Genomic DNA, 22,442 nt, shown 5'->3' with positions numbered 1-22,442 from the left:
GTGGAATGGAGGTGGAAGGTTGAAGGTTGAAATAGAAACTGGTCAAGATGGGGTATGCTCAAGCACAGCCTCAGAGCCTGCTTCGCTGTCACAGCCACTGTATCGTTGAGCGAATCGTCGCTATTTATTAGGTAGTGTTGCGCAAGCTTGTTATTGGATATCAAGTAGGTACCTAACTATTCACTATGATAAGCCTAGCAGTCTGCCTGCAAGAAATATTGGCCGTCTGACCACGTTGGGGGCGGGCTTTTGGGGCTCCATGGCTACCTCTATTGGGCATTGCAACCACGATCTCGGAGTGGTGTCAAACTAGGTACACAGGAATGTCATTCATATACACTCACCCAATATAATCTACCTATATAATAGGGGAACAAACCCATGTAGATCTATCTTAAAAGACATTGATTCGTAGGATATAAACCTACACGACCCCTTTTCAGCTACCCCAATAATCATAGACCAGGGACAAAACCCTCAGCTTGGACATCCCAACTCTCGGGAAAATGCATCCCAGGCTCACCATCCCATCCCCCCGCCATCATAGCCATAGCCAACAAGAACGAACTCGACCCCGGAAAATAGGGGGTCGGCACCCGCGATCCTCCAACGGGATACCCCGCATCGTCGAATTCGAAAAGGGGGTGGAGTAGATACGCCACGGCCTGATCAATGTCCCCGAGGCGAAGAGAGTTCACTATGTTGGTTTAAATAAGCGTCCTGAAGATGATATGAGGGCCTAGCTTAGGGTAACTTACTAGCCAGCATCGGAAAATCCCAACCCCAGCAATCCTTCAAGTCCCAGAGATCCCGAATTTTATCTGCCGTGTTCTTCACGATTGTCATGTTTAGAGGTGGCCCGCTGCTCGGCGGGGGGAGCAGGCCAAATATTGCAGACAGTGCCGGATGGTCTTGGACGGTGGTGTCGTTCCACATATTCGGAATACCCTCGTATACGGCGAATGCGTCATCCGCGATAGGTAATGGTGCTAGATTGTTTCGTATATCGATCCATTTACGAGGTACTGTTTGGTTCTGTCTTTGTTTCCACTTGATAGCGACGTCCAGACCGAACCGCCAGTAGGCCAGCTCGAACGCAGGGTTGATCGTCGCATTGGGGTTTGTGTTCTCTGAGGCCGGATACATAGGCGGTCCTAGATCGCAGAGGGCAGTTGATTCGTTGAAGAAGGCGTATGATGCCATAAAGTCAGCAGTAGAAGTGAGAATCTTGTCCCAGGACTTTAGTGTTGTCTCGTTGGGGAAAGACCTGTACTCGATCTCGGCAAAGTACATCGGATGAGGCTGCTGCCAGATAAGCAGCGAGTTGATTTCTCCGGGGGCTGACCTTCCGGTAGGATCGGTCATCTTGCCCCAGCGAGCACCGTCGTAGTACTGGAGTGTCGCTCGCTCTATTGAGGAGCCCAAGTATTCGGAATACATGGTCGGGAGGCTACGCCATAGCAATGGAAATTGATTCCATCGAGCAAAGTGGAGGAGATGCCACAATATCATCTCGAGCTGTTCAGGAGAGTCAGTGCTTAATATGACCAGGTCGTTCTTCACGTAGGTTACAATAGTTCACAAGACTCACATGAAACTTGCCATACCATCCGTTATTTACCAAGCCTTAAACTATTAGTATGAAAAAGTCATTATCTATTACGGAGGGAACATAAGGAGAATTAAACTTCTCTTACCAGATTCTGTTCCAAAGTTAGCGAAAGTAATGCTTGGGCATGAGACACTTACCCTGTGATGGATATGAGGAAGCCGAGTTAACAGCTGTAAGATATTGGGATAATATCGTTCTCCGTTGCAATTCTATGGCATTGGGAGACTTGACTCCTGTCAAATCAATGAAAGCACCAGAGTTCCAGAAAGACTCCCACCAAGATGTAGATGCAGACGCAACATGACCGAAAGACGGTATATGCGTACTCGGAGCCAGAGAAAAGGCTACCGATAACTTAACCCTCTTAGTTTCCCGTGATGGATATAGCACGTAACGATGAGTCCCCTTAATCGGCCCGGAAATTTCAGCAGGAGAATCCCACGATATCGAAACATAGTACGAGGCATCATCGATATCATGCCGAATAGTTGCTGTGTTTTTCCCGTGCTGTAGTGTGGTAGTGTGCTGATCGGTAGCGTTGAAAACACCAACAAAAGGGGCGTCAAATTTGTTCCGCGTCGGTAGAGGAAAGTCGAAGAATATGCCCACAGATTCTGTACAGAAGAGTTCCGACTTTATGGAAATGCTGACTGTGTCGGAACTTGTATCTGCCCATGTCTCGACCTCAACAGGGGCCTTGTTGTAAGTGAAAGAAGATGATATTTTCCCCGTCCAGAGGTCGAGTATCTGAGACTTGTCTTCTAGCAGCTCCTCGGTCACATTATCTCCACCAAACCAGAGCCCAATCGTCCCTAAGTTAATACGTTGGGGATTTTGTATTAACCAGTTGGATATTTCACTCTGTGCTGGGTTGGGCTGGTTGTAATTGACTAGTCGACCATGGGTATACCAGTCCACGCCCGTGAAGTCTAGATCACATTAGAGTAGAGTTTTCGTCTTGGGGTTGGCTTGGTACTTACCATCTATCGAGGTCTGGCCAGTGGTGGTTGGAAGACTGAAGTTATGCCAACCCCAAGTAGACATTGTCGCGAAGGGGCTGAAAGTCTGAAGACCCGTTACGTCCGCCCCAAACGCGAAGTTGCCATTCCCAACTTGCAACGGAGTAGTCTTAGAGCTAGCATTGCGATGAGGATTGAACGATCGAACAACTTTACGTCTGTTAATCTCGCAAGTAGCTGGTAGGCCCTGGAGGGCTACTAGCAAGAGTGTAAAGATCTGTCTTAACATCGTTACAATGCACGACGAGAACAATTATTATAGAAACAAGAATCTATACATATATACTTATAGTTAGATGTACCCATCATACCATGCTGTCACTAAATATAGTACATAAATTATAGCATAACTATCAATAACTCAATAACACCGTACTAAGGCTTGAAAAGAGCTCGACTGCAACCACTGGTGGAGACTCCAATTACCCGGATCTCTCTAAAACCTGGAGAAGCACGAGGGATTCCCCTTTGCGGGGTCTAGCTTAACTAGTTCTCGTGGGTTTTCGGTGAGTTAATAGCCCGATGGCAGACTGTCGTATACGTGAACGAGAAATGTATGGGCAAGTGTCAAAAAGCCCTTGGCCTTTGCTATTTGGAGAGCAGAGCTGCAATTTTGTAATATAAGAAGTAGGCTTTGAAAACTACGATCTCACCAATACAGATAGTCAACCAGTCCATTGAAATGAATAGAAGATGGTCTCGAACACGAACTTTAGATATTTTATTAAACAAGAAATGTGGTGTAGGATGTCGAATTGATGTAAGAGACGGGCCTCTTTTTTGCTTCTGTGGTACTTCAAAGAATCCCTAAATTGAAGCTACCATGCCTAGTAGGGATCCTAAGCTTTGATAATGCAATGAAAAATTAAAGTAAGAAAATTAAAGTAAGATGAGGTCAGAAGATTTGAAGAAAAGCGTTTACCCAGGAAGCGGGCGACAGCAGGGAACCCCTGCGTCAGATCAATGTGGAGGGGACGAGGGGACGAGTGCCTGCCCGCCGGCATTTAAATGGTCCGTGCACAGCATAGCAACCAAGCAAAACATCCCAATTCATTTACATACCTAACCTAACCTAGGTACCTACCTACCTACCTTATACATATATCAATGCCATCGTCGGACACAACTTTACCGTTACAACAGACACACACACACACATACAATTACTCAACAACCAGCTGCCGTGCTCTTATCCATAGTCACCGTACTACGCCGCACTTCGAACCAAGCCCTGATTAACACCATATAGCAAGGTAAGTCCACACGTTTGTTTACCACGTCCCTCGTGTTATCTACCGCACGACCGAATCCCAGCCCCGCTAACACCACCGTAATGGCGCAGTCGATAGAACCACCAAGCTCGAATTCCCCCCTGCGAATTATCGGGGAGAAGATGACTTCCTTCGTCACCACCGTGTAAGTCGATGCCAAAATAACCCACTTATAATATATATATATATATACCTAATCAACACCCTCCCCACTAACCAAAACAAAACCAAAACACAGAAACCAGCGCGCGCGCAACCAATTCCGCGCCCGCGGCGGCAAGGGCGGCAACACAAGCTACCAGCTGCGCCAATACGCCGAAGCGACCCTCGGCGGCGGCAGCCTGCGCAAGGTCGTCAAGCTGCCGGAAGGCGAAGACGAGAACGAGTGGCTGGCGGTGAACATGGTCGACTTCTACAACCAGGTGAACCTCCTGTACGGCGCCATCACCGAGTTCTGCTCGCCGCAGTCGTGCCCGGAGATGAAAGCGACCGACGAGTTCGAGTACCTGTGGCAGGACGGCGAGACGTACAAGCGGCCCACCAAGATGGCCGCCCCGGACTACATCGAGCAGCTCATGTCGTGGGTCCAGGCCTCCATCGACAACGAGTCCGTCCTGCCCTCCCGCATCGGCGTCCCCTTCCCCAAGTCCTTCCCCGCCCTCGTCCGCCAGATCTTCAAGCGCATGTACCGCGTCTACGCCCACATCTACTGCCACCACTACCCCGTCATCCGCGAGCTCGGCCTCGAGCCTCACCTCAACACCTCCTTCAAGCAGTACGTCCTCTTCATCGACGAGCATAACCTCGCCACCGGCAAGGACTTCTGGGGGCCCCTCGGCGACCTCGTCGAGAGCATGCTGCGTAGCGATTGAGTTGGTTCCAAGTCTCGACGAGCTTTAGGAGATAATGACTGATGGGTAGATGCGTCGATGATGATGCTTGCGCGAAGGTAGAATAGTCATGTTGCATCTTTTCGGGTTTGGCGTTTAGGGGGAACATCAGACTACAAGGTTGCTTTGCTAAGGATAGATTAAAGGGTAATTCGCTGCTCGCAGCACGGGCTGTGATGCTGTCATATGGAATGATTACCATTCGGCCGTTGCAGTTGCACTTGTATACTATTGGCTGTGAGTCGTGCCGGAGTTATGCGTGGCAGGGGTATCCGATCCGAGGGAGCATCATATCACTTTGATTCTGTCGTGGCATGGATAACGTGCATTTATTGATTTATACATGCTAATATCGTCCTGCGTGTCCCTTTGGAAATAATGTGCTATTCCAGTCATAGTTCCCCGGACTTGTTGTAAGATTTGTCCGCCAAATATGTTGCCTAGCTGTCCCCTTTTCAGGTTACCGTGCTAATCTAGGCTGTTGCATGACCCTTACCAACGCTACATCAAGTATATGTTATCGTACTAAAGCATCGTACGATAGCTAATTAACCCGTCACGAGTACCTATTCCTTGAGAGCGTTGATTCGCTTTTTGAAGAATTCAAACGCTGAAAAGAACACTGCATTGACGGCCGCAGATCGGCCCATAGACACGCCAAGTCCGCGATACATGTCTCGTCTGAAAAACTGTATCTTCGGGACGGGCACTTTCTGGCCCTTGGAATACATCAGTGCATTCCGCTGGTAGATGCTCTTCACGGAATCGATGGGGTCTAGGAAGGAGTTAGTTTGAAATTCAAACTGACGTAGGGGGTACACACAAATCAAAGCCCACGATACTATGCCGCACAGAGCTCCAGCGGCAAGGACGGCAACAGGATTCTTATGTGCATCCTTTCCGCTAAAGGTCGTTAACAGCTGCTTGCTGCTTTCATATGTAGCAAAATAGATTCCCGTTCCGAGGGTATCTCTCACTGTAGCTGTGTTAACTGGTGGTGCGGATTATTCTTTAATGGGAGCCGTCTTACATAAATGTAGGTTTAATCCGGTGTACATTCCACTAAAGCCTCTATGCTTAACTATGTTGGCAAGAGTCTTGAAGGTTCCTTTATTATGATAACTGAGAGCAATGGCTTGCCGCTGCGGATCTGCGTTCTTCTGCTTCGCCATGAGAACTGACACTTGAGCGCTGAGTTTAGTTAACTCGAAAGGACCTGGTTTTGCGTCCGTCAGTTCTAGTTCGAGTCGTATCTCTAGAGTTACTGGGTTGTCTTACATGCAATAAATGTGATGCCAGAGCCAGCTGTGGCTCCAGCAGCCCCGAAGCAAGCAATAGTACCCAAATTCGGGTATGCGCCATTCTTATTGACATGTTCGAGAGGACAGAAGCCGACGTGCTTCTTCATCCAGTCGGAATAAACGTATTTAGAGTGTTGGTAGATGGAGAAAGATATGGTTCGCACAAGAGTAACACTGGCTAGGGGAGCAGTTACACCTACATGGCAGCGTGGCGTTAGCTATATCGTCGTTGGCGGAAGGACGACTACGAGCTTCGTGGTACGCCCGATCTCGAGTCACATACCTCGAAAGAAACCTCGAATACCCTCCGAATTGTACGTGACGCGTACACAATCCAAAGCACCGGCATAGGGATATGTCTGCAAACGAGTCTTCACACTATCGAGAGGAAAAGCAGTGACAGTCGACATAACACTGGAGATGCTCGCAGCCGTCTCCGTTCGGTAACGTTTTATCCACCTTCGTGGTTTCTCACTTCCGCTACTGAGCTGAGGCATGGTCCGAGTCCGGATCGTGGAGCTGGTGACATCTTGGAAATTGGACTCAGCTGGCATGGCTCGCTTGTTTAGCAGCAGAAGCTGTATTGCGGGGAAGCTTCAGACAATGGCCTCGTAATGAGGACCAGAGTCATCGGCGTGGTCGCGATACAATAGCGTCTCCTGCTAGCAAGAGATATGCCATCAAGATCCCGAACTACGAGGACTCGATGGGTTTTTGGGATGCGGGGTCGAAGGGGTCGATCGCAGAGAAAAGGAAGATTGAAAGGTATGAGTTTTAGTTTAAAGTTGTTGTCTATAGACAAATTGCTAAAGACAAATGCTAAAATATTGTAGAAGTATTGTATTTCATCTACACACGACACGGAGATAATGTGTATGATGTGTATAGAAGTAGAGCTGACTGCCGTCTACGTACTGCAAACGGGCCAATTGAGCTTGAGGAAGCTAAGATTTGTCCAAAGTCTGCTTTTCTGCGGGGTTTGCGCAATCATACAAAGGATGATATTGGACCCCGGAAGTTTACGTAGTTGTAGATTGTATGGATGGGATTGAGAAGCTGGGCGGGAACAAAAAGTTGAAATAGAGGCTAGGGCCATTGGGGGAGGGGGGGGGGGAAAGAGGGTAGGTAGGGGGTAGGTATGTATGTACAACTACAAGGTACTTCTTATAGACCCCATGCCGGGCATGATGTGTGGATACGTAACTTAAATACTAAAACAAGCTAGTGCAGTAAAAGAACGGTTAGAGGAGGGGAAATCGACTGAGAGTGGACGGTTGTTGAAGTCACCAGTTACATAGAAGATAGTGGTCCAACATACCTACCTAGTACCTAGTGTAGCAAGCTTCGAGTGCTTGGAATACCTATAATTCTCCACTAATCCATTAAATCAGTCACTTACATGCACTATGTACTAAATGTACAACTACACGTATGGCCATGTATATACATGTGTAATACGCACTGCCAATGACGATATTCTTCTTCTTCTTCATGTCCGCAGCTCTTTGTCTTATCCGTACGAATTCAGTTGATCGCCCGCTATGACCTCGACTACCTTTTACCCCGATACGCCTCTTCCTCTACTAGGCAGCTGTCCTATGCAGGTTCGAAATAGCTGATAGATGGTTGGTCAACAAATCGGGAAAGTTGGAGTTACCACCTTAATGAATGCGAAAGATCCAAGTCCATATCCTCCACCGGGATAGCATGCTATTTAACCAGCATACAAAGCCAATTGCCTCGAGCATGAAAAGCCATTATATTTAAGCTCGGAAATTTCGTGGTTCGTTTCGTTGTCTGTTCACTATATCCGCGTGATGAGGACCCTGACTCAGGCCCTTGAATTCGGAGCACTTTAAGCTTCTGCATGCAACCCATCGAAGTCTGCCCCTAAATCGACTACAGCCACGTTTTCGTGGTGTAGGCCGGATGCTCTTCGTGAGGGGCGCACATCAAATGTGACATACTTATTGTTTAGATTGGCGCGGAGGCCTCATGTCCATTTTGGACTTAAGTGCGAGGGTCCCGGCGCCGCTGGCTAGAAAGTGTTTATGTTCGTGCGTTATCCTATCGTAAGCACAAACCCATGGATTTGTTAAGCATAGCGATAGTCATGTCATAATGCTTATAGGCCGTTTTTGAAATGAAACTCTCCAACTCGGTTCGTTTCCTAAGAGCTAGTTAGCTATCGATCGATAAAACGAATACTAGAGGGATAGCTTTACCTAGGCGCATGTATTGAATGCTCGACCATTTTCCAGGGCATCCGAGAAGCATAGTATCGGTAGTAGGCCACTACTAAGAGATTTTTGAGGATATTATGCTCTAACCCACGAGTCCTAGCAGCAGCTTCGAGAAAACGCAAGGTTCTAGCCGTGTTTCGAGGATCAAACTTGGCCCTCTCCTCACGGAATGCCGCTCTCAGTTGGTCTCGAGCTACATAGCGAGCTGGCTTTGAAAACTGCACAGCATGAAGGAGCCCGCGATATAGATGACGGTATGCATGGATGACTTTGAGATCAGCCATTGTTGAAATCCCTTAGAATCCATCCCTCGGTAGTGTTTTGTTACTTTGATTGTTGCTGCACGATTGCGCATTTGCGTAGCCCAAAAAAAAAATGAAAAAAGATGCACTATGCCAAGACGTCCTATCAGCCGCTGCCGAGGCCGGGTTACTGACATACATGTACTTTCCAATACTAACGCGGTAGGTACATGGATATTACATATACCTTTATATTGTAGTCTTCGTGTATACGTGCTCTCAAATCGTGCTGTAATATACATAAATATACTAATTCAATAGACGCGGTAGTGTGGTAATGCAACGGGGTATATCGCTGTGCTAGGGCTGCTAGGAAACGTTAAATCGATTTAATGCCATGTTTCGATCGGATCAACGATCCACTTTGATGTCACTGTCTTCCACTCAAATAATCCAATCGTCGCGAATACCGTCCTGTGGCTTACCCAGAAGGCCGTTCATCCCAAGCATTCGGACGGGATATCTTGCTATGCATACAACTCTTGCATCAATTTTTTTTCTCTTCCTATCTCTATTTTACCTAGAACTTGTAATTATTACTTTTTTGCTTTTTTGCTTTATTCCTGTCCCGGTGACTTTGACAATGTCAAGTCTTCGTAACTAAATTCTCCGTCTCCTTTTCTGATGGCGTCGCTCGTTACCGACTTTCTTGTCAACCCGGTCATACGACAAGCAAGACGGTTCTCACGATCATCAGGTAACCATACCACTTCCGACTCCGTCTCACCTGCCGAAACACCTAGCGAACACAAAGAATGCCAAGACGATGCTAGATCAGAGACAGAAGAGGATTCATACTTGGACGACGAAGTAGATGAGAGCATACCGTCGTCTCCCTCGTCACGGAGCTCCGTCCACCCAAACCCACATAATGAAGTAGCTGACCTGGATGAAAACATCGCCCAGTTCAATGCCATAAATCGTACCATCGCCCACAATCCCGATACGCATCTCTGCGGCCGTGACATTCAAAATTTCGACACACATCTCAGTTCGACGCCTATAAGTAGCTCCACTATGGCAGCAGATAGACTGTTATCACCTGCCGATCTTTCTTCGAGGATAGAACGAAGAAAGTCGTTACCAGAGGATGATGGGATGAGTTCATTGAGGAAACGTGTATTCGCCATCCAAGCACAGGATGTTGAACCAGTCGAGAAAGCCCGTTTAATGCACCAGCTTCTAATAGAAGGCTACACGAAGTCAAGAAAGGTGGCCCTAATAGAACGACCCCTAACACCCTCTAGCCCCACAACTTCAGACCAACGACGATCCCAAGGTCCTTTAGAATCCTTCAAGTTCTGGCAGAATACTTCAGAGGAGACGGTAACACTAGAGGAATTTGATTTGACACCCGAAGACCTTCAGCCTACGTTTGCGCCACCGAGGGAAATATCAGAAGAATCTGGTGAATATGCAGAAGATCCTGAAGACGATCGACCTCTCGGTTGCGAGCATTATAGGCGAAATGTTAAACTACAATGCTCCACATGTAATCGGTGGTACACATGTCGTTTCTGCCATGACAAGGTAGAGGATCACAATCTGATCAGAAAAGATACTAGAAACATGTTGTGTATGTATTGCGGCACTGCCCAAAGGGCTAACGATGTTTGCATGTCGTGCGGAATCTCAGCTGCTCGCTATTACTGCAATATATGCAAATTATGGAACGACGATCCGGACAAGCCTGTCTACCACTGCAATGACTGTGGCATCTGCAGGATTGGAAGGGGGATCGGTAAAGACTTCTACCATTGCAAGGTGAGATAGCTAGTTCCAAGTTGACATTATATTTGTGCTGATCAGCTAAACCAGACTTGCTGCGCTTGCATCGCCATAGGCCAGGAGAAAGACCACAAGTGCATCGAGAGGTCTATCGACTGCGACTGTCCTATTTGCGGTGACTATATGTTCACATCTCCCAAGGCCGTATGCTTTATGAAATGCGGACATAGTATTCATCGTCAGTGCCATGATGAACATAGAAAAGTTGCTTATAAATGTCCGATATGCAACAAAAGCTTGGCAAACATGGAGTTGCGATTTCGGAATCTTGATATCGCAATCGAAACGCAGCCCATGCCACCCGAGTTTCAGGATACGCGCGCGTTGATTCTATGCAACGACTGTTCTACCAAGAGCACAGTCAAATACCATTGGCTAGGTTTAAAGTGTGGCCTCTGTGCTTCTTATAATACCGCACAACTTCAGATACTTGGCATGGCAGACGAGGCAATCGAAACTGACCTGCTTGCGCGGGAAATAGATTTTTCCGAACTTACAGCTTTACGAGGTATTGCAGAAGGGGTTGATGGTGCTCGGGCTCGTGAAATAAGGAGGCGTCATTCGTCTACTGTCGCGCGGTCGACAATCAACCAATCCATCATAGAGTCGGATTGCCCCGGTAGACTCGCGCGCTCTGTGTCCCCACCTACTGGTCTAGCGGCTTGGAATGCTCTTGCGGGACACTCTCTCGTGGAAGCTGATGATGAGGATAGAGAGGATATATTGGGGTTTTGGAGTCGGCTTCCTCGTAGTATAACGTCGGACGATGATGAGGACGACGCAGATGATTCCGATGGCGAATCTATATCGTCTTCGGAAGACGAGGATGAGGAGGACGAAGGAGACGATGACGAGATAGATGACTTCGAGCTGCTTGGGCACCGCTAAACATAACGGATTGGAGTCGTACGTAGTGGCTTAGGATTGACATTGGGATGGCGTTCAGGTACGGGGGCATTGAGCGCATGACGAAATTCTAGCAGGGTTTGGGCAAAAATAGTTGGCATCCAGTATACAGCAACGGTTGGGCATGCAAATTGGTATATATTAGATATTAGGTGGTTATAGAGGAAGGAAGTGGTATTCTGTCTCGCCCATCCCGGGTGCCCGCGAACCTCAGGAGAGTGTTCATGACTACGTATACATTGCATACAAAAACACTCAAAAATACGTCATTGTTCTATAAATATACCATGCTTCTATGGTGTTTATGAGTGTAGCTAGTGAACATGAGTAAAACTCCGAACTCCTTGGCTATGCGGGATACCGAAAGGGCGTACTAGTCGTATCGCATATTTCATCGGCCAGTGCTTTGTGCGAAGTCTGCCTTTTGTGCCTCCTTGCGTAGAAATTGGACCACGCTCTGAGATATATAATGAATTGTAAATTAGTTCTCTGGTTAAGGACCACGTAAATCAATCAGTAAGAGCTCGTCTGGGCTCTCGGACATACCGCGAGGGCTTCTGGGTTCACGCCATTCTCGATCATGGAGATGCAGATGGACAGCGTGCGGCGGTCGAGATGGCAATTCTATCCGTTTGTTAGTATTAAGCTAGGAGTTCATTTTTATCGACTTACTAGGATGGTGGATATCTCATGCAAGATGTCGACGGCTTGCTGCGCGGCCTGCTGCTTTTCGTTGTCGTCTCTGGCGGGACCGGCTGGCGGCATCGTGCACTTGGAGTTTGTTGATGAGAAGAGAGTGGTTAATAGAGACTGGGAGGTAGAGTATAAAATGGTGTCTAGAAGAATATCAAGATGGCTACGAATTGGTTAAGTTGTATGTAGGTAGGTAGGTATGTATGTAAGAGGATGGGAGACGCGTGGGGTCGCGAACATGGAATTTAGTGGTAATTGTTTGGTTGCAGCTGGTCGCAACTGGCTTTTTATGATCAAGATAAATGCATGAAGCCACAAACAACCTTCGAAGCTCTTAAAGGTACTTCATATTAGATCCCTTTCGAAATACATGTGTTCATTAGGCATTATTCATAAACTACCCCTTTTCCAGTTAAAGAGAGTAAGGCATTCTTTTTATGCCTAGGTAACCAGTCATAATATACATAATATACCCAACAACATATCAAGATCCCATAGCAACTAACGCAACTAACGCAACATCCGACTCCAGACGCCACCACAAGTAATAAAACCATACGTGAAGAGCAATGACTTCAAGACTGCATGGCCTCAACAAACAGCTCCCTCATGCCCTTTAATAGCACCGCCAAATCCCTCGTCTCGTTAACCCTCTCGAGCACACGATCGACCTTCTCGCGCTCGAGCTTCGGCCTGCAATGGCGGACGTCGTAGTCGCGAGACGAAGTACTCAGTTCGAACCAGGCCTCGCGATCCCAGTCCTTCTCGTCGACATGCGTATATACGAAGCGCAGGCGGTCTGTCTGCCCCGCCCCCTCGATCTTCAGACACAGGTTCTGCATCCAGAAGTCCAGCTCCGGCACGTTGAACCGCGACTGCGATTCTATGTACTGCGCGTGCGCCTGCTGCGCCGCCAGCCGCGCTTCGATTTCCTTCTGCGTCTCGGCGATCTGCTGCTGCAGGGCGTCCCGCGAGCGTTTGTTTCGGTCCCGTTGCTCGGTTAGCGAGGCGATTGCTGCCTGCATCTCCCGCGTCTCGGCGGCTTCTTTTGATATCATCTGCTGGTGCGTGTTGGTCTTATGCTGGAGGATTTCCATGTCCTTCTTCTTCATGCGCTGGTCCTCTGTTTCGTCGCAGCGCCCGTTAGTCTTCCTTGCTATACTGTGATATGCTATGGGCGCGTATTGGCTCACCTTGCAATTCGGCAACGTTCATTCGGAACTGATTGCGCTCTTCGAGGACGCGCTTTCGCCCCTGCTCGATGAAGGCGTCGAATTTCGCGCTGAACTTGGCCATGCGGTCGCGCAGCTCGTCGAAGCCGAAATTGATACTGGGGAGAGAGTCTGCCATGGAGGGAGCCGTCGCCGACATCGTTTGCCGGCCGCTGAGGCTTGCCGACAAGGACGATTCAAATGCAGATGCCATTTTCGGTTATTAGACTTTCGAGTTCGGTAATATATTTTTGCTTCGTCTGGTAAGTACTGAGGGACTAATCGATTTTGTTGTGTTGTGACAATTTGGTGGTTAGTGATATTAACTGTAAGTGCCTGTCAAATGCATTCGCAAATCCAAGTTCACATTGAAGTTCACAGATGCAAACCAGCCCGCAAATGTTTATGTTCGTTGCCGAGCGGCGCTACCTAGACTCGGCAGTCCGGACCCACTTAAAGGTACTCTAACAACTATCACTTATATAAATTTGCCTTGTGACATGGAAAACACCAGCAAATATACTTCTATTTTTTCAAAAGTTAGGCTAGTCAAAGTTATGCAGAATTCAACTTAAGCTGCGATAGGTTTAGATCGCAATTGACCTTATAGGAATATACTTATCACCCAGATAGCTGTTGATGCTTAACAAAACTAAAGGTTACACAGAGCCTTAACTACGCGATAAGATAATGCGCAAGACGCGCTGTTCGAGGTCCAACTATTTCCCATTTCAGCAAGTTCAACATTGTCACTTCTCATCTTTTGCTAGTGAATTTTTTATCTTCAGCACCGACCTCGTCTTTTAATCTACTCCTTCCAGCCAATCTTGGTGGCATTCTTCTATGGTCGGTTTTGGATTACATTCTGTGGCTCTTCAAGCCATCGCTATGTACGGAAAACAACAATTAACATCCGAGAAAAAATACATCGAGCCTGGCTCTCCGAATGACTGACCGTCAAGTCACTGAATCATCTATTGGATTCGCAGGACGCCTTTCACATATACCCTATAAACTAGGCAAGGCGGAGGATTGCGGATGGCAATCCACGAGGAACTTTATCCAGAATAGTAAGTTCCTATAATCCTAACTTCATTTTTAAAACCTCTAACATCTTTTGAAGCGCCTGTATTTAGGGAACTTGGCCCCTACAAGACATGGTTTCCAGCTCCTTCTACGGCCGATGTACCTTCTCTTACTTCATCAGCTGGCACCGTATGGCAGGTAACCCAGAGACAGCAAAAATGGCTATTGAAAGCCAACCCCGAAGCCCACCTTGGAAATGAATGTATCCATGACCAATTATTGTCATCACACTCAGATCAGTTTCATAAGGGTGAACCACGGAATTCATCTCTCTTTGCGATCGGTGAGTTAACCGATACAAGCGATTCAAAGAAAAACTACGGTGCGCCGTTGATAGCAACCGTTACTGGTGAAGCTGGCGATATTCTTCGTCTGGCTAAACCCAGTACAGAAGAATGGCAGTGGGGTGAAGATGACAGCGTTTCACTACAAACTTCAGATATGAAGGAGACAGATGAGTTTATTTTCTACGAGGAGGATGAACTTGTAGGGCCTATTCGTTATCTAAAATCCGTAGTCGATTCAAAGAGGTATGATCCGACGCGCTGGGTTATCGTCCAAAGAGACTCTGGGACTCGAGTATTTCGGCCGGAATACCACAGGACGCCAACGATATCCGATTACACTAATGTAGAAATACCGTCCCGTATTGCTGCAAACCCACTGTTCGCCCTCTCAAAAAACCAGACCGGAGGAAATCCGCATTCGGATACGTCGTTCAACCCCAGCATCAGATCGAAGCCGCCTCAGTTCGGGCTCATCGATGAATGTGGGTTCTGGAGTATCTGGGATGTCTCTCATATTAAAATCAGAACTGGAAAGCCGCGTGTGAGCCTCAGCAAATGCGGGCATATTGAAAAAGGCGTTTTGAGTCATTTGCCCTCTAGAGGCACAGGGATAGCACAATGGCACAAGATATTATGGGTTGGCTGTGCAGGGAGCCCAGAAGAGTCGCAGACCCTCGATTTTGAGGAAGATATGGACATTTCTGAAGCCCAAGGGCCTTTTCCACAGCTTGTGCGATCTTCAACGTTGCTTTTGTGCAGTCCGAAGCTGGTTAGGCTGCTAGATCTCACAAATACTACGTTTCTCCCTGATCTACCCCTTTTCGGGGAAAGAGGCCAAGACTCCATTCTGGATGTGCATATCAACCTACAAGACACACAATACATGTTCGTTCTGACTACATCAAAGTTGTTTGTAGTTAGGATATACTCTACCCAGGAGCAGGATTGGGGTGGAATACAGAAAAGCTCTGCTATTGTACTGTCAGTATCGCATTTCAGAGATAGCTTCGACCGAAGCTTGAAGCTTGCAGTCACCCCAGGGGCCGCATCGTCTAGAGATGTCACTTCCCTGATCTTCGTATACTCCAGAAATAACACTCAGGTCGACCTCTATTCCGTCACTATGCCGAAAAAGAACCCCTCTAGGGTCTCCTATCACCACGAGGCAGTTTCATTAGATATCGTTCGTCACCCATCCCCAGGCATAGGTCTCCAAAGTATATGTTTTCATCCTGTGCCTATCATTTTGAAATCTCCGAATACACCGACTGGTTTTGCGCGGCGCCTTGTCCGACAAGAGATTCGATTTTACCAGGTTTTCGCTATGACAAAAGACATGTGCCTTATTTCTACTCTCTGCACATCTACATCTACATCAACTATCAATCAAATAAAATGTCCGGATCACAGAGTATCTCGGATTAAAAACCGGACCAAAGAAAGAAAAAAGTTATTGAAATATATGACGTCCCATTTTGTTGTGCCGGACGATATCAACGTGTATAGTTGTGAAGATGGAAACGTCCAAGACACCACGAAAATATTTCATCCGTGGCCAACAATACAAAGGCCCCTTGGGATATTCTACGAGTATATCTGTGCGGCTTTTTCTCTCCAGATTAAAAGAACCCAAGAACAGTCTTCCAGAGAGAAAAACTTTGGTTCTAATCCGTTCGACCATGTTCGTGCTGCTATTGGACAAGCTATTCAGGATAGAACTATGCCTGCCACTACTCTGTAAGCCTTCTTCATATATTTCGATGTTTTTAAAACTAACTAGGACTAGTTTCGAAATAATCGAAGACCTGGCGTTACCGGCTGATTTGAGCCAAGCTGCTACCGAATGGGACTTGGAAATAAAACAGCTCGGGCATATTAACCCTGACATAACATTAATGGCATTGAATCTACCACTCAGTCAGGTCATGGAGCCAGCAACTTCACTGCACGGACTCTTTTCTACTTTTTTCAGCATGGCAGCTGGCTCTGGTTTAAGTGAAGGGAACCAAACCCGGATGCAAGAAGCAAAGTCTACTATATTTCGACAGATATCATGTGATGTTTATTTGTCCCTATTTGGACTGGTTCATCGCCAAATAGAGTCGAAGCAGACCCAACGATCTCTTACCGAGGAGCTAGAAAGCATGGCTATCAACAGTCAGCCAGAGAGCCGTATGGGGAATGTGTCAAGATCACAGTCTGAGGTACCTGTTTCGGAACCCAAAACGCCTAGAGCGGAAAGCCAGGGGGAGGATCCAGCCATGGCTCTTTTAAGGTCATACACAGGCACCGGCAAATTTGTACCGGCAAAGCGTACAATGCTCCTAGACAAATGGGAAGTCGGCGCCAACCCTGATACCTATGTGTTCGATCTTGAGAGAAGTAAGGAGGTGACTTCCGGAATGCAGAGGAGAGTAAAACAACTAGCCCGTGAGAGTCGAAAAAGACGCAGGGCAGAAACACTACTTCAAATACAGAAGGATAAAGAGTCGAATCTGCCGGCTACCCAACCGGCGCTAGACACCCGCTTCTTCAACCAGCATAGCCAGCCTGTTGCATATTCTTCACAGACCCAGGCAATGATGTCAGATCCGTTGCAGACTATGTCTCAGCCAATACCGGGTATCTTTGGTCGAAGAGACGAGCGGCCGAAGAAAAAAGTAAAAAAGCGAAAAGGGGGGTTTTAATAGTACTTAAATATTAGAGTATAAGTGTTGTAAGTGTTTATTATTATAAAGTCGTCAGGAGGCCTGTCTTTCTAAGTCTTCAAGAGAAATGAGTCTGTTGGCTGGGTTTGAAACTTCAAAACGTGATGTAGGCTTCACATCTTCAGAAATGAGTCATATTCATAACGGATGGTCAGACCGAAAATTTTTTTTATCCTTCTCAAATATTTGCTCGGACTCAAATTTACGTACTTGGATCAAAGAAGTTATGTTGGCTATATAGACACTGAGGCCTAAAGATATGTATATGTACATTGTCTTAGGTAGTAAGAGTATATTTAAGTTCTGGCATTGCTAAAACGACCCAGTCAATTCACCGCATCTAACCGCATTTCCCAATTACATGCAATTACCCGATCTTATAGCTTTCCACCACCAAGTCCCAACAAGCTTCATTCATCACTATAAAATCAAGCAATACTCACCCAGAAACATTTGAACTTTCCCAAAAGCCAAGATTATCTCATTAAATCATTACATGTATCGAAATACCGGCTATTAAAATTCAACTGCTAAAATGTCTAACTGTCGTGAAGAACACGACCATGGTGACCATCATCATGACCATGAACACGACCACACGGATGAGATAGTGCCCGTTATGCATCACAGCTTATACCAGCATATCATATTCGACCAAATCACCACGTTGAATGAAACGCACAAGGATTCCGGCAGGAAAATCATCGAGAAGACATGGGCCGAGAGTGAACAGCTGGTCCCGGAGCTCCAGAGCGACGCTGATGAGCAGGTTATTATAAACGTACCGTGAGTTTTTTTTTTTTACGCAGAGCGACTATATTTCGTCTATTCATCCCAGCATCAACTCAACTTACTCACACCTACGACAGATTCACCGGCCAAGTCAAGCTGCACACAATCCTGCTACGCTCGCCCCCTGACTCCAGCGCGCCGCGCACGCTCAAAGTCTTCACGAACCGCGAGGACGTGGACTTCGACGTAGCCTCGGAGATGAACCCGACGCAGACGTTCGAGCTGTCGCAGTTCAACGGCGTGCAGGAGCTGTCCGTCCGCCGGGCTCTGTTCGGCAACGTGCGCCGGCTGGCCCTGTTCTTCGAGGACAACTTCGGCGACGATTCCACGCGCATCTCGTATCTGGCGTTCAAGGGCGATTGGATCCCGGTCGGGCGCGCGCCCGTAAATATCCTGTACGAGGCCGCGCCGAACCCGAACGATCACCGGGTTAAGGGGACGGCGGCGTATAGGCACCTTGACGCTGCGTTTAAGAGGGACGGCTGACATCCGGTTTGGGGGGAGGTAGAGAGGTGATAGGCACCGCCACCCCCCCACGAGCAAGGGCTGGTGATGAAAAGGGGATGGATCGATCGATCAATGGGCAGTCAATGAGTAGGCGCCTTTTAGCGCAGATGGATCATCATATCCACGGCATCTGCATTACTATTATGGGATAATCACGAAGTTATATATCACCTCGGTAGGGTAATTCATTCGTTCTTTTTACATAAAATCTTCCTCCCAGTTCTCGTCCCTGTTCTGGTTGCTCGAGGACTCCATGTTCTCTTCCGTAAACAGTTCATCGTAAGCGTGGTCCTTCTGCCACTTCTTCTCCTGCCTCTCCTTCATTATTCTAGCCTCTTCCTTCTTCTGTAGCCATATTGTTAAACTGGCAGATTTCACAACGAGATTTCTGAGAGGGACTTACTCGTTGTTGTTGGGCAGCCTGGTCTCGCTTCCTTAGCTCTCTACGATGGTCCTCTCTTTCCTGCTGAAGATCGGGTTGCTTCTCCACCTTGGTCTTGTTGAGCCGGTTGATGATGGCGTTCTCACGTTGGACAATGAGAACCTTTTTGACCTTGCGCGGATCCTTGAAGCCCACCTGGCCGGCAGCCATGCTACCGTCCTTCTTTAAGTTGGACCAAGGCGTATAGATAACGGTGATATTATCCTTCTTGTTACCCTCGATGGAGTTGGCCTTGGTCAGCTGCGCTAGGTCCGTCACCAGGTCCTGCGGTATGTTCTCCCACGAGTCGCCCTCATTGAGTCGTAGATAGATATGCGCGCTGGAAAGCTTGTCCACGTGAAACTGCTCATAACAACCCCTATCGCATGAGATTCGTGACACTTTCCAAGTTGCAGTTTAACATGTTTAGGATTTTTCGTACCCTAAGGAGAGACAATATGAATACCGCGTGCTTATTTGGTAAATAAAGGATAACGACGCTACTTACCAGACGTCTTCTTCCCAACCGTACTTGATCAATTCCTCGTCTTTACATACGATGGTTGTTAGTACGTGTGTAGTTGGCATGGGTTCGACTTAGACCAGGTATATAAAATATATAAAGCAAATCACCCACTCTCGAATTTGTCCTTGCCGACGTAGACGAACGCTGGAGGATCGACAACGGTCGATTTGAAGTAATAAACCATTTTGATGTCGACGTATGAGATATTGGATATAAAAATAAATTTTATTTCTTAAAAGGTTTTAGATATGAAAGAAGGAATAGATTATACTTTTTTCTTCAGCAGGCGCAAAGTACTTTATTCCAGCGCAGGCCTGTAGATCTATGCGACCAATCGATGGTACGTACCCCACCTACCACAGATTCCCCGAAAAAGTTCCCTGGACCCACCCGACATTTTTCAACTCTAAACCAAACCAAAGCTTCAACTTTCCCCATCTCGAATTGCTATTCCAAGCCGCCACTTTAATGCCTGTCGGTCTACTCGACATACCGAAATTACGAATAACCAAGGGTTGCCATAACACATCTCGAGTAGAATTGGTAGTCGAGCACTAAGCTCCCAGCGAAAATGGCATCTCGACTGCCAGCCCGCTGGGCAGCCTCCCTCACCAAGAGTTGCTTGCTGGGCAACACCCGAGTCCTTATTACCGAGAGCCATACACTCCTCCCTCGAACTACCAAGCGCGGCGTCAAGTATGGCTGGTCGACGGCCAACCCGCGCACAAAACCCACGCGCTTCAATCAACAGAGCTCCGGTCTGCCCGCGCCCACGACGGGCCCCGCAGCGGCCCTAGAGCGCAAGGCGATGTCGACGCCCCTGCGGACTGGTATCCTGGCTACCAAGAAGGGCGTCTCGGCCATGTACAGCGCGAACGGCAAGCGCACACCTTGCACAATCCTGCAAATGGACCAAGTGCAAGTCGTTGCTGTGAAGACCCGCGCCAAGAATGGCTACTGGGCTCTCCAGATCGGCTGTGGTCAGAAGGAGGCCGATAACGTCACTGCGCCGCAACTGGGCTACTTCGAGGCTAAGGGAATTGCGCCCAAGCGCCACCTCTCCGAGTTCAAGGTGCGCGGCCAGGAGGGACTGCTGCCCGTCGGCGTGCAGCTCCAACCGGATTGGTTTAAGGTCGGTCAGTTCGTCGATGCGAGGAGTAATAGTCGAGGTATGGGGTTTGCGGGTGGTATGAAGAGGCACGGCTTCGCTGGTCAGGAGGCCAGCCACGGTAACTCCAAGAATCACAGGACGATCGGTACGTCGGGTCCCAGTCAGGGCGGTGGTTCGCGTGTGCACCCAGGCAAGAAGATGCCGGGGCGTATGGGTGGCGAGAGGGTCACCATTCAAAACCTGAGAGTGCTGAAGGTAGACAACGAGACGGGCATCGTGGTGGTGAACGGGCACGTGGCAGGGCCTAAGGGCTGCATAGTGAAGCTAGCCGACGCTGTCAAGAAGGATCCGCCAGCTGAGACGTTCATCGAGAAGGCTAGGAGGTTGATGCTAGAGCGGAATCCAGACCACGAGGCGCAGTTACAAGAAGCACGGGAAACACATCTAAACTTAAAGGGGATGAGGAAGGAGGGCAAGATAGGAGATGCTGTGGCGTTGGCGGCTGCATTGTAGAATATATACTACATTTGTACCATATACAATGATGATGTACACGTCTCTCGATCCTAATAAAGATCATAATGAAGAGTATGGCTGGCGTTGCGGATCGTCCACTCTGCCGACTTGTACGCTGCCTTCTTCGTTACCCCAAGCGCCAAACCAGAAGCGACATGTTCTAATATCGCCTATGAGGTTTGCTCATACTCAAGCGCTTTTAACAGCTACCCGTAGAGTATTCTACTACCCTAACACAATATTCTCTATACAGCCCCCTCACTTAAGCTGCTGTCTAAACCCCCTCGTCGCCTGCTCGCGCTCCTCTTCATCCATCGGGAACGCAGCCACGGCCCTAAATGGATCATCCCCTTCCAGCAAATCGATCTTCCTGCCGTCCGGGGTCTCGAGGCTCCACTCGGTCGTCTCGAAGACGCCCTTGGGGGTAGGGCGGAAGCTGGCGAAGCGCATGACGGCGGTGGAGCGGGTGCCCTTGACGGGGAAGCGGATGTCGATGCGGCCGCGCAGCTGGTTCATCTCGCCGGCGATCCACGGGATCTGGTGCTGGAAGTAGATCTCGTCGCCGAGGAGCTCGCGCGCGCGGGGGCTCGTGCGCAGCGCGTACAGCGTCGAGGCGACGATGGGGCTGGACAGCTTCTGGTAGTTGAAGATGGCGATGCTGGAGGCGGCGATTAGGGCGAGGAAGATGGGGAAGGTGCGCGCCCAGCGGAATGTGTTGATGTCTGGGGTTGTGGGGGGTTAGTTGTGTCTGTTTTACATGTATATGTATAATATAGAAACGTAGAAAGAGACAGAGAGAGACGCACTTGGAAGCTCTCTATCTGGACGTCTCTCCATCAGAGGCCCATCACCAGGTTTAGGTGCCGAGACCAGCGTCCTTTTTTGGATTCGACTCCTTGCAGAAGCAGACTGGTTTCTTAGTAATAATAGAAGCGCCCTCCGGCGCACTAATCTAGACCACATGTTGCTGTCGATTGACTGGTCTGGAGGTTTCCCCAAGATCTTCGGTTCTCGAAGTCGGATTCGAAAGATCAATGCTAAGACGGGAGCTGCATCCATCGGGCCATCCCACCTTGAAATCATACATACTAGGTACTATGTACATCAGTACGTACCATGGTTCCGGAATCCGAGGTGGGGCTTTAACTGAACCACACCCACCTAGCCTGGTACCTATGGAAGTACCGGTTATCTAAGCCACTTTCACAATTCCTTACTTAATCAAATTCCGTTAAACGAAGCTAGGCGGGTC

General features: G+C 48.2%; 12 protein-coding genes across 12 annotated transcripts; 5 read left to right on the top strand and 7 right to left on the bottom strand.

Moving 5' to 3' along the window:
• Positions 1 to 298: 298 nt before the first annotated feature.
• F4813DRAFT_354446 (Six-hairpin glycosidase-like protein) lies at positions 299 to 3,576 on the bottom strand. The gene is made up of 6 exons (XM_049242757.1): positions 2,593 to 3,576; positions 1,750 to 2,541; positions 1,698 to 1,703; positions 1,592 to 1,626; positions 759 to 1,518; positions 299 to 697 (listed from the first exon to the last, which is right to left on the bottom strand). Exons 1-6 carry the CDS (start codon positions 2,858 to 2,860, stop codon positions 456 to 458), a joined length of 2,103 nt encoding a protein of 700 aa, XP_049101246.1. The 5' UTR covers positions 2,861 to 3,576; the 3' UTR covers positions 299 to 455.
• A 102-nt stretch (positions 3,577 to 3,678) lies between these two features.
• Positions 3,679 to 5,121, top strand: F4813DRAFT_354445 (putative maintenance of ploidy protein mob1). The gene is made up of 3 exons (XM_049242756.1): positions 3,679 to 3,884; positions 3,974 to 4,047; positions 4,141 to 5,121. The coding sequence occupies exons 2-3, from the start codon at positions 4,025 to 4,027 to the stop codon at positions 4,772 to 4,774; spliced, it is 657 nt and encodes a 218-aa protein (XP_049101245.1). The 5' UTR covers positions 3,679 to 3,884; positions 3,974 to 4,024; the 3' UTR covers positions 4,775 to 5,121.
• F4813DRAFT_354442 (mitochondrial carrier domain-containing protein) lies at positions 5,122 to 7,205 on the bottom strand. The gene is made up of 5 exons (XM_049242755.1): positions 6,377 to 7,205; positions 6,071 to 6,289; positions 5,823 to 6,008; positions 5,616 to 5,768; positions 5,122 to 5,567 (listed from the first exon to the last, which is right to left on the bottom strand). Exons 1-5 carry the CDS (start codon positions 6,645 to 6,647, stop codon positions 5,359 to 5,361), a joined length of 1,038 nt encoding a protein of 345 aa, XP_049101244.1. The 5' UTR covers positions 6,648 to 7,205; the 3' UTR covers positions 5,122 to 5,358.
• An 860-nt stretch (positions 7,206 to 8,065) lies between these two features.
• Positions 8,066 to 8,766, bottom strand: F4813DRAFT_27347 (DUF1763-domain-containing protein). The gene is made up of 2 exons (XM_049240405.1): positions 8,319 to 8,766; positions 8,066 to 8,263 (listed from the first exon to the last, which is right to left on the bottom strand). The coding sequence occupies exons 1-2, from the start codon at positions 8,618 to 8,620 to the stop codon at positions 8,161 to 8,163; spliced, it is 405 nt and encodes a 134-aa protein (XP_049101243.1). The 5' UTR covers positions 8,621 to 8,766; the 3' UTR covers positions 8,066 to 8,160.
• Positions 8,767 to 8,875: 109 nt separating this feature from the next.
• On the top strand, positions 8,876 to 11,599 carry F4813DRAFT_354436 (zf-CHY-domain-containing protein). The gene is made up of 2 exons (XM_049242754.1): positions 8,876 to 10,402; positions 10,457 to 11,599. The coding sequence occupies exons 1-2, from the start codon at positions 9,263 to 9,265 to the stop codon at positions 11,312 to 11,314; spliced, it is 1,998 nt and encodes a 665-aa protein (XP_049101242.1). The 5' UTR covers positions 8,876 to 9,262; the 3' UTR covers positions 11,315 to 11,599.
• On the bottom strand, positions 11,600 to 12,275 carry F4813DRAFT_354435 (mitotic-spindle organizing gamma-tubulin ring associated-domain-containing protein). The gene is made up of 4 exons (XM_049242753.1): positions 12,005 to 12,275; positions 11,879 to 11,956; positions 11,707 to 11,789; positions 11,600 to 11,646 (listed from the first exon to the last, which is right to left on the bottom strand). Exons 1-3 carry the CDS (start codon positions 12,095 to 12,097, stop codon positions 11,724 to 11,726), a joined length of 237 nt encoding a protein of 78 aa, XP_049101241.1. The 5' UTR covers positions 12,098 to 12,275; the 3' UTR covers positions 11,600 to 11,646; positions 11,707 to 11,723.
• A 41-nt stretch (positions 12,276 to 12,316) lies between these two features.
• Positions 12,317 to 13,676, bottom strand: F4813DRAFT_354432 (chromosome segregation protein Spc25-domain-containing protein). Its single transcript, XM_049242752.1, has 2 exons — positions 13,219 to 13,676; positions 12,317 to 13,148 (listed from the first exon to the last, which is right to left on the bottom strand). The coding sequence occupies exons 1-2, from the start codon at positions 13,448 to 13,450 to the stop codon at positions 12,601 to 12,603; spliced, it is 780 nt and encodes a 259-aa protein (XP_049101240.1). The 5' UTR covers positions 13,451 to 13,676; the 3' UTR covers positions 12,317 to 12,600.
• A 301-nt stretch (positions 13,677 to 13,977) lies between these two features.
• Positions 13,978 to 17,574, top strand: F4813DRAFT_27251 (RNA polymerase I-specific transcription initiation factor RRN6-like protein). Its single transcript, XM_049240390.1, has 3 exons — positions 13,978 to 14,306; positions 14,360 to 16,346; positions 16,396 to 17,574. The coding sequence occupies exons 1-3, from the start codon at positions 14,183 to 14,185 to the stop codon at positions 17,294 to 17,296; spliced, it is 3,012 nt and encodes a 1,003-aa protein (XP_049101239.1). The 5' UTR covers positions 13,978 to 14,182; the 3' UTR covers positions 17,297 to 17,574.
• Positions 17,575 to 18,961, top strand: F4813DRAFT_27252 (DUF1000-domain-containing protein). Its single transcript, XM_049240391.1, has 2 exons — positions 17,575 to 18,103; positions 18,187 to 18,961. The coding sequence occupies exons 1-2, from the start codon at positions 17,853 to 17,855 to the stop codon at positions 18,593 to 18,595; spliced, it is 660 nt and encodes a 219-aa protein (XP_049101238.1). The 5' UTR covers positions 17,575 to 17,852; the 3' UTR covers positions 18,596 to 18,961.
• Positions 18,707 to 19,952, bottom strand: F4813DRAFT_395199 (DUF814-domain-containing protein). The gene is made up of 4 exons (XM_049247669.1): positions 19,675 to 19,952; positions 19,546 to 19,585; positions 19,020 to 19,416; positions 18,707 to 18,961 (listed from the first exon to the last, which is right to left on the bottom strand). Exons 1-4 carry the CDS (start codon positions 19,745 to 19,747, stop codon positions 18,815 to 18,817), a joined length of 657 nt encoding a protein of 218 aa, XP_049101237.1. The 5' UTR covers positions 19,748 to 19,952; the 3' UTR covers positions 18,707 to 18,814.
• A 26-nt stretch (positions 19,953 to 19,978) lies between these two features.
• F4813DRAFT_27243 (translation protein) lies at positions 19,979 to 21,318 on the top strand. Its single transcript, XM_049240386.1, has one exon. The coding sequence runs from the start codon at positions 20,135 to 20,137 to the stop codon at positions 21,185 to 21,187; it is 1,053 nt and encodes a 350-aa protein (XP_049101236.1). The 5' UTR covers positions 19,979 to 20,134; the 3' UTR covers positions 21,188 to 21,318.
• Positions 21,318 to 22,249, bottom strand: F4813DRAFT_395195 (DUF1783-domain-containing protein; the record flags this gene model as incomplete). Its single annotated transcript, XM_049247668.1, has 2 exons — positions 21,318 to 21,912; positions 21,997 to 22,249. The coding sequence occupies 2 exons, from the start codon at positions 22,247 to 22,249 to the stop codon at positions 21,449 to 21,451; spliced, it is 717 nt and encodes a 238-aa protein (XP_049101235.1). The 3' UTR covers positions 21,318 to 21,448.
• Positions 22,250 to 22,442: the final 193 nt, after the last annotated feature.

Source organism: Daldinia decipiens (assembly GCF_022478715.1).
Source record: "Daldinia decipiens strain CBS 113046 unplaced genomic scaffold F4813scaffold_10, whole genome shotgun sequence".
Classification (NCBI taxonomy): Eukaryota; Fungi; Ascomycota; class Sordariomycetes; order Xylariales; family Hypoxylaceae; genus Daldinia; species Daldinia decipiens.
Note: the sequence above shows the minus strand (reverse complement) of the source record. Positions and strands in the feature narration are given on the sequence as shown.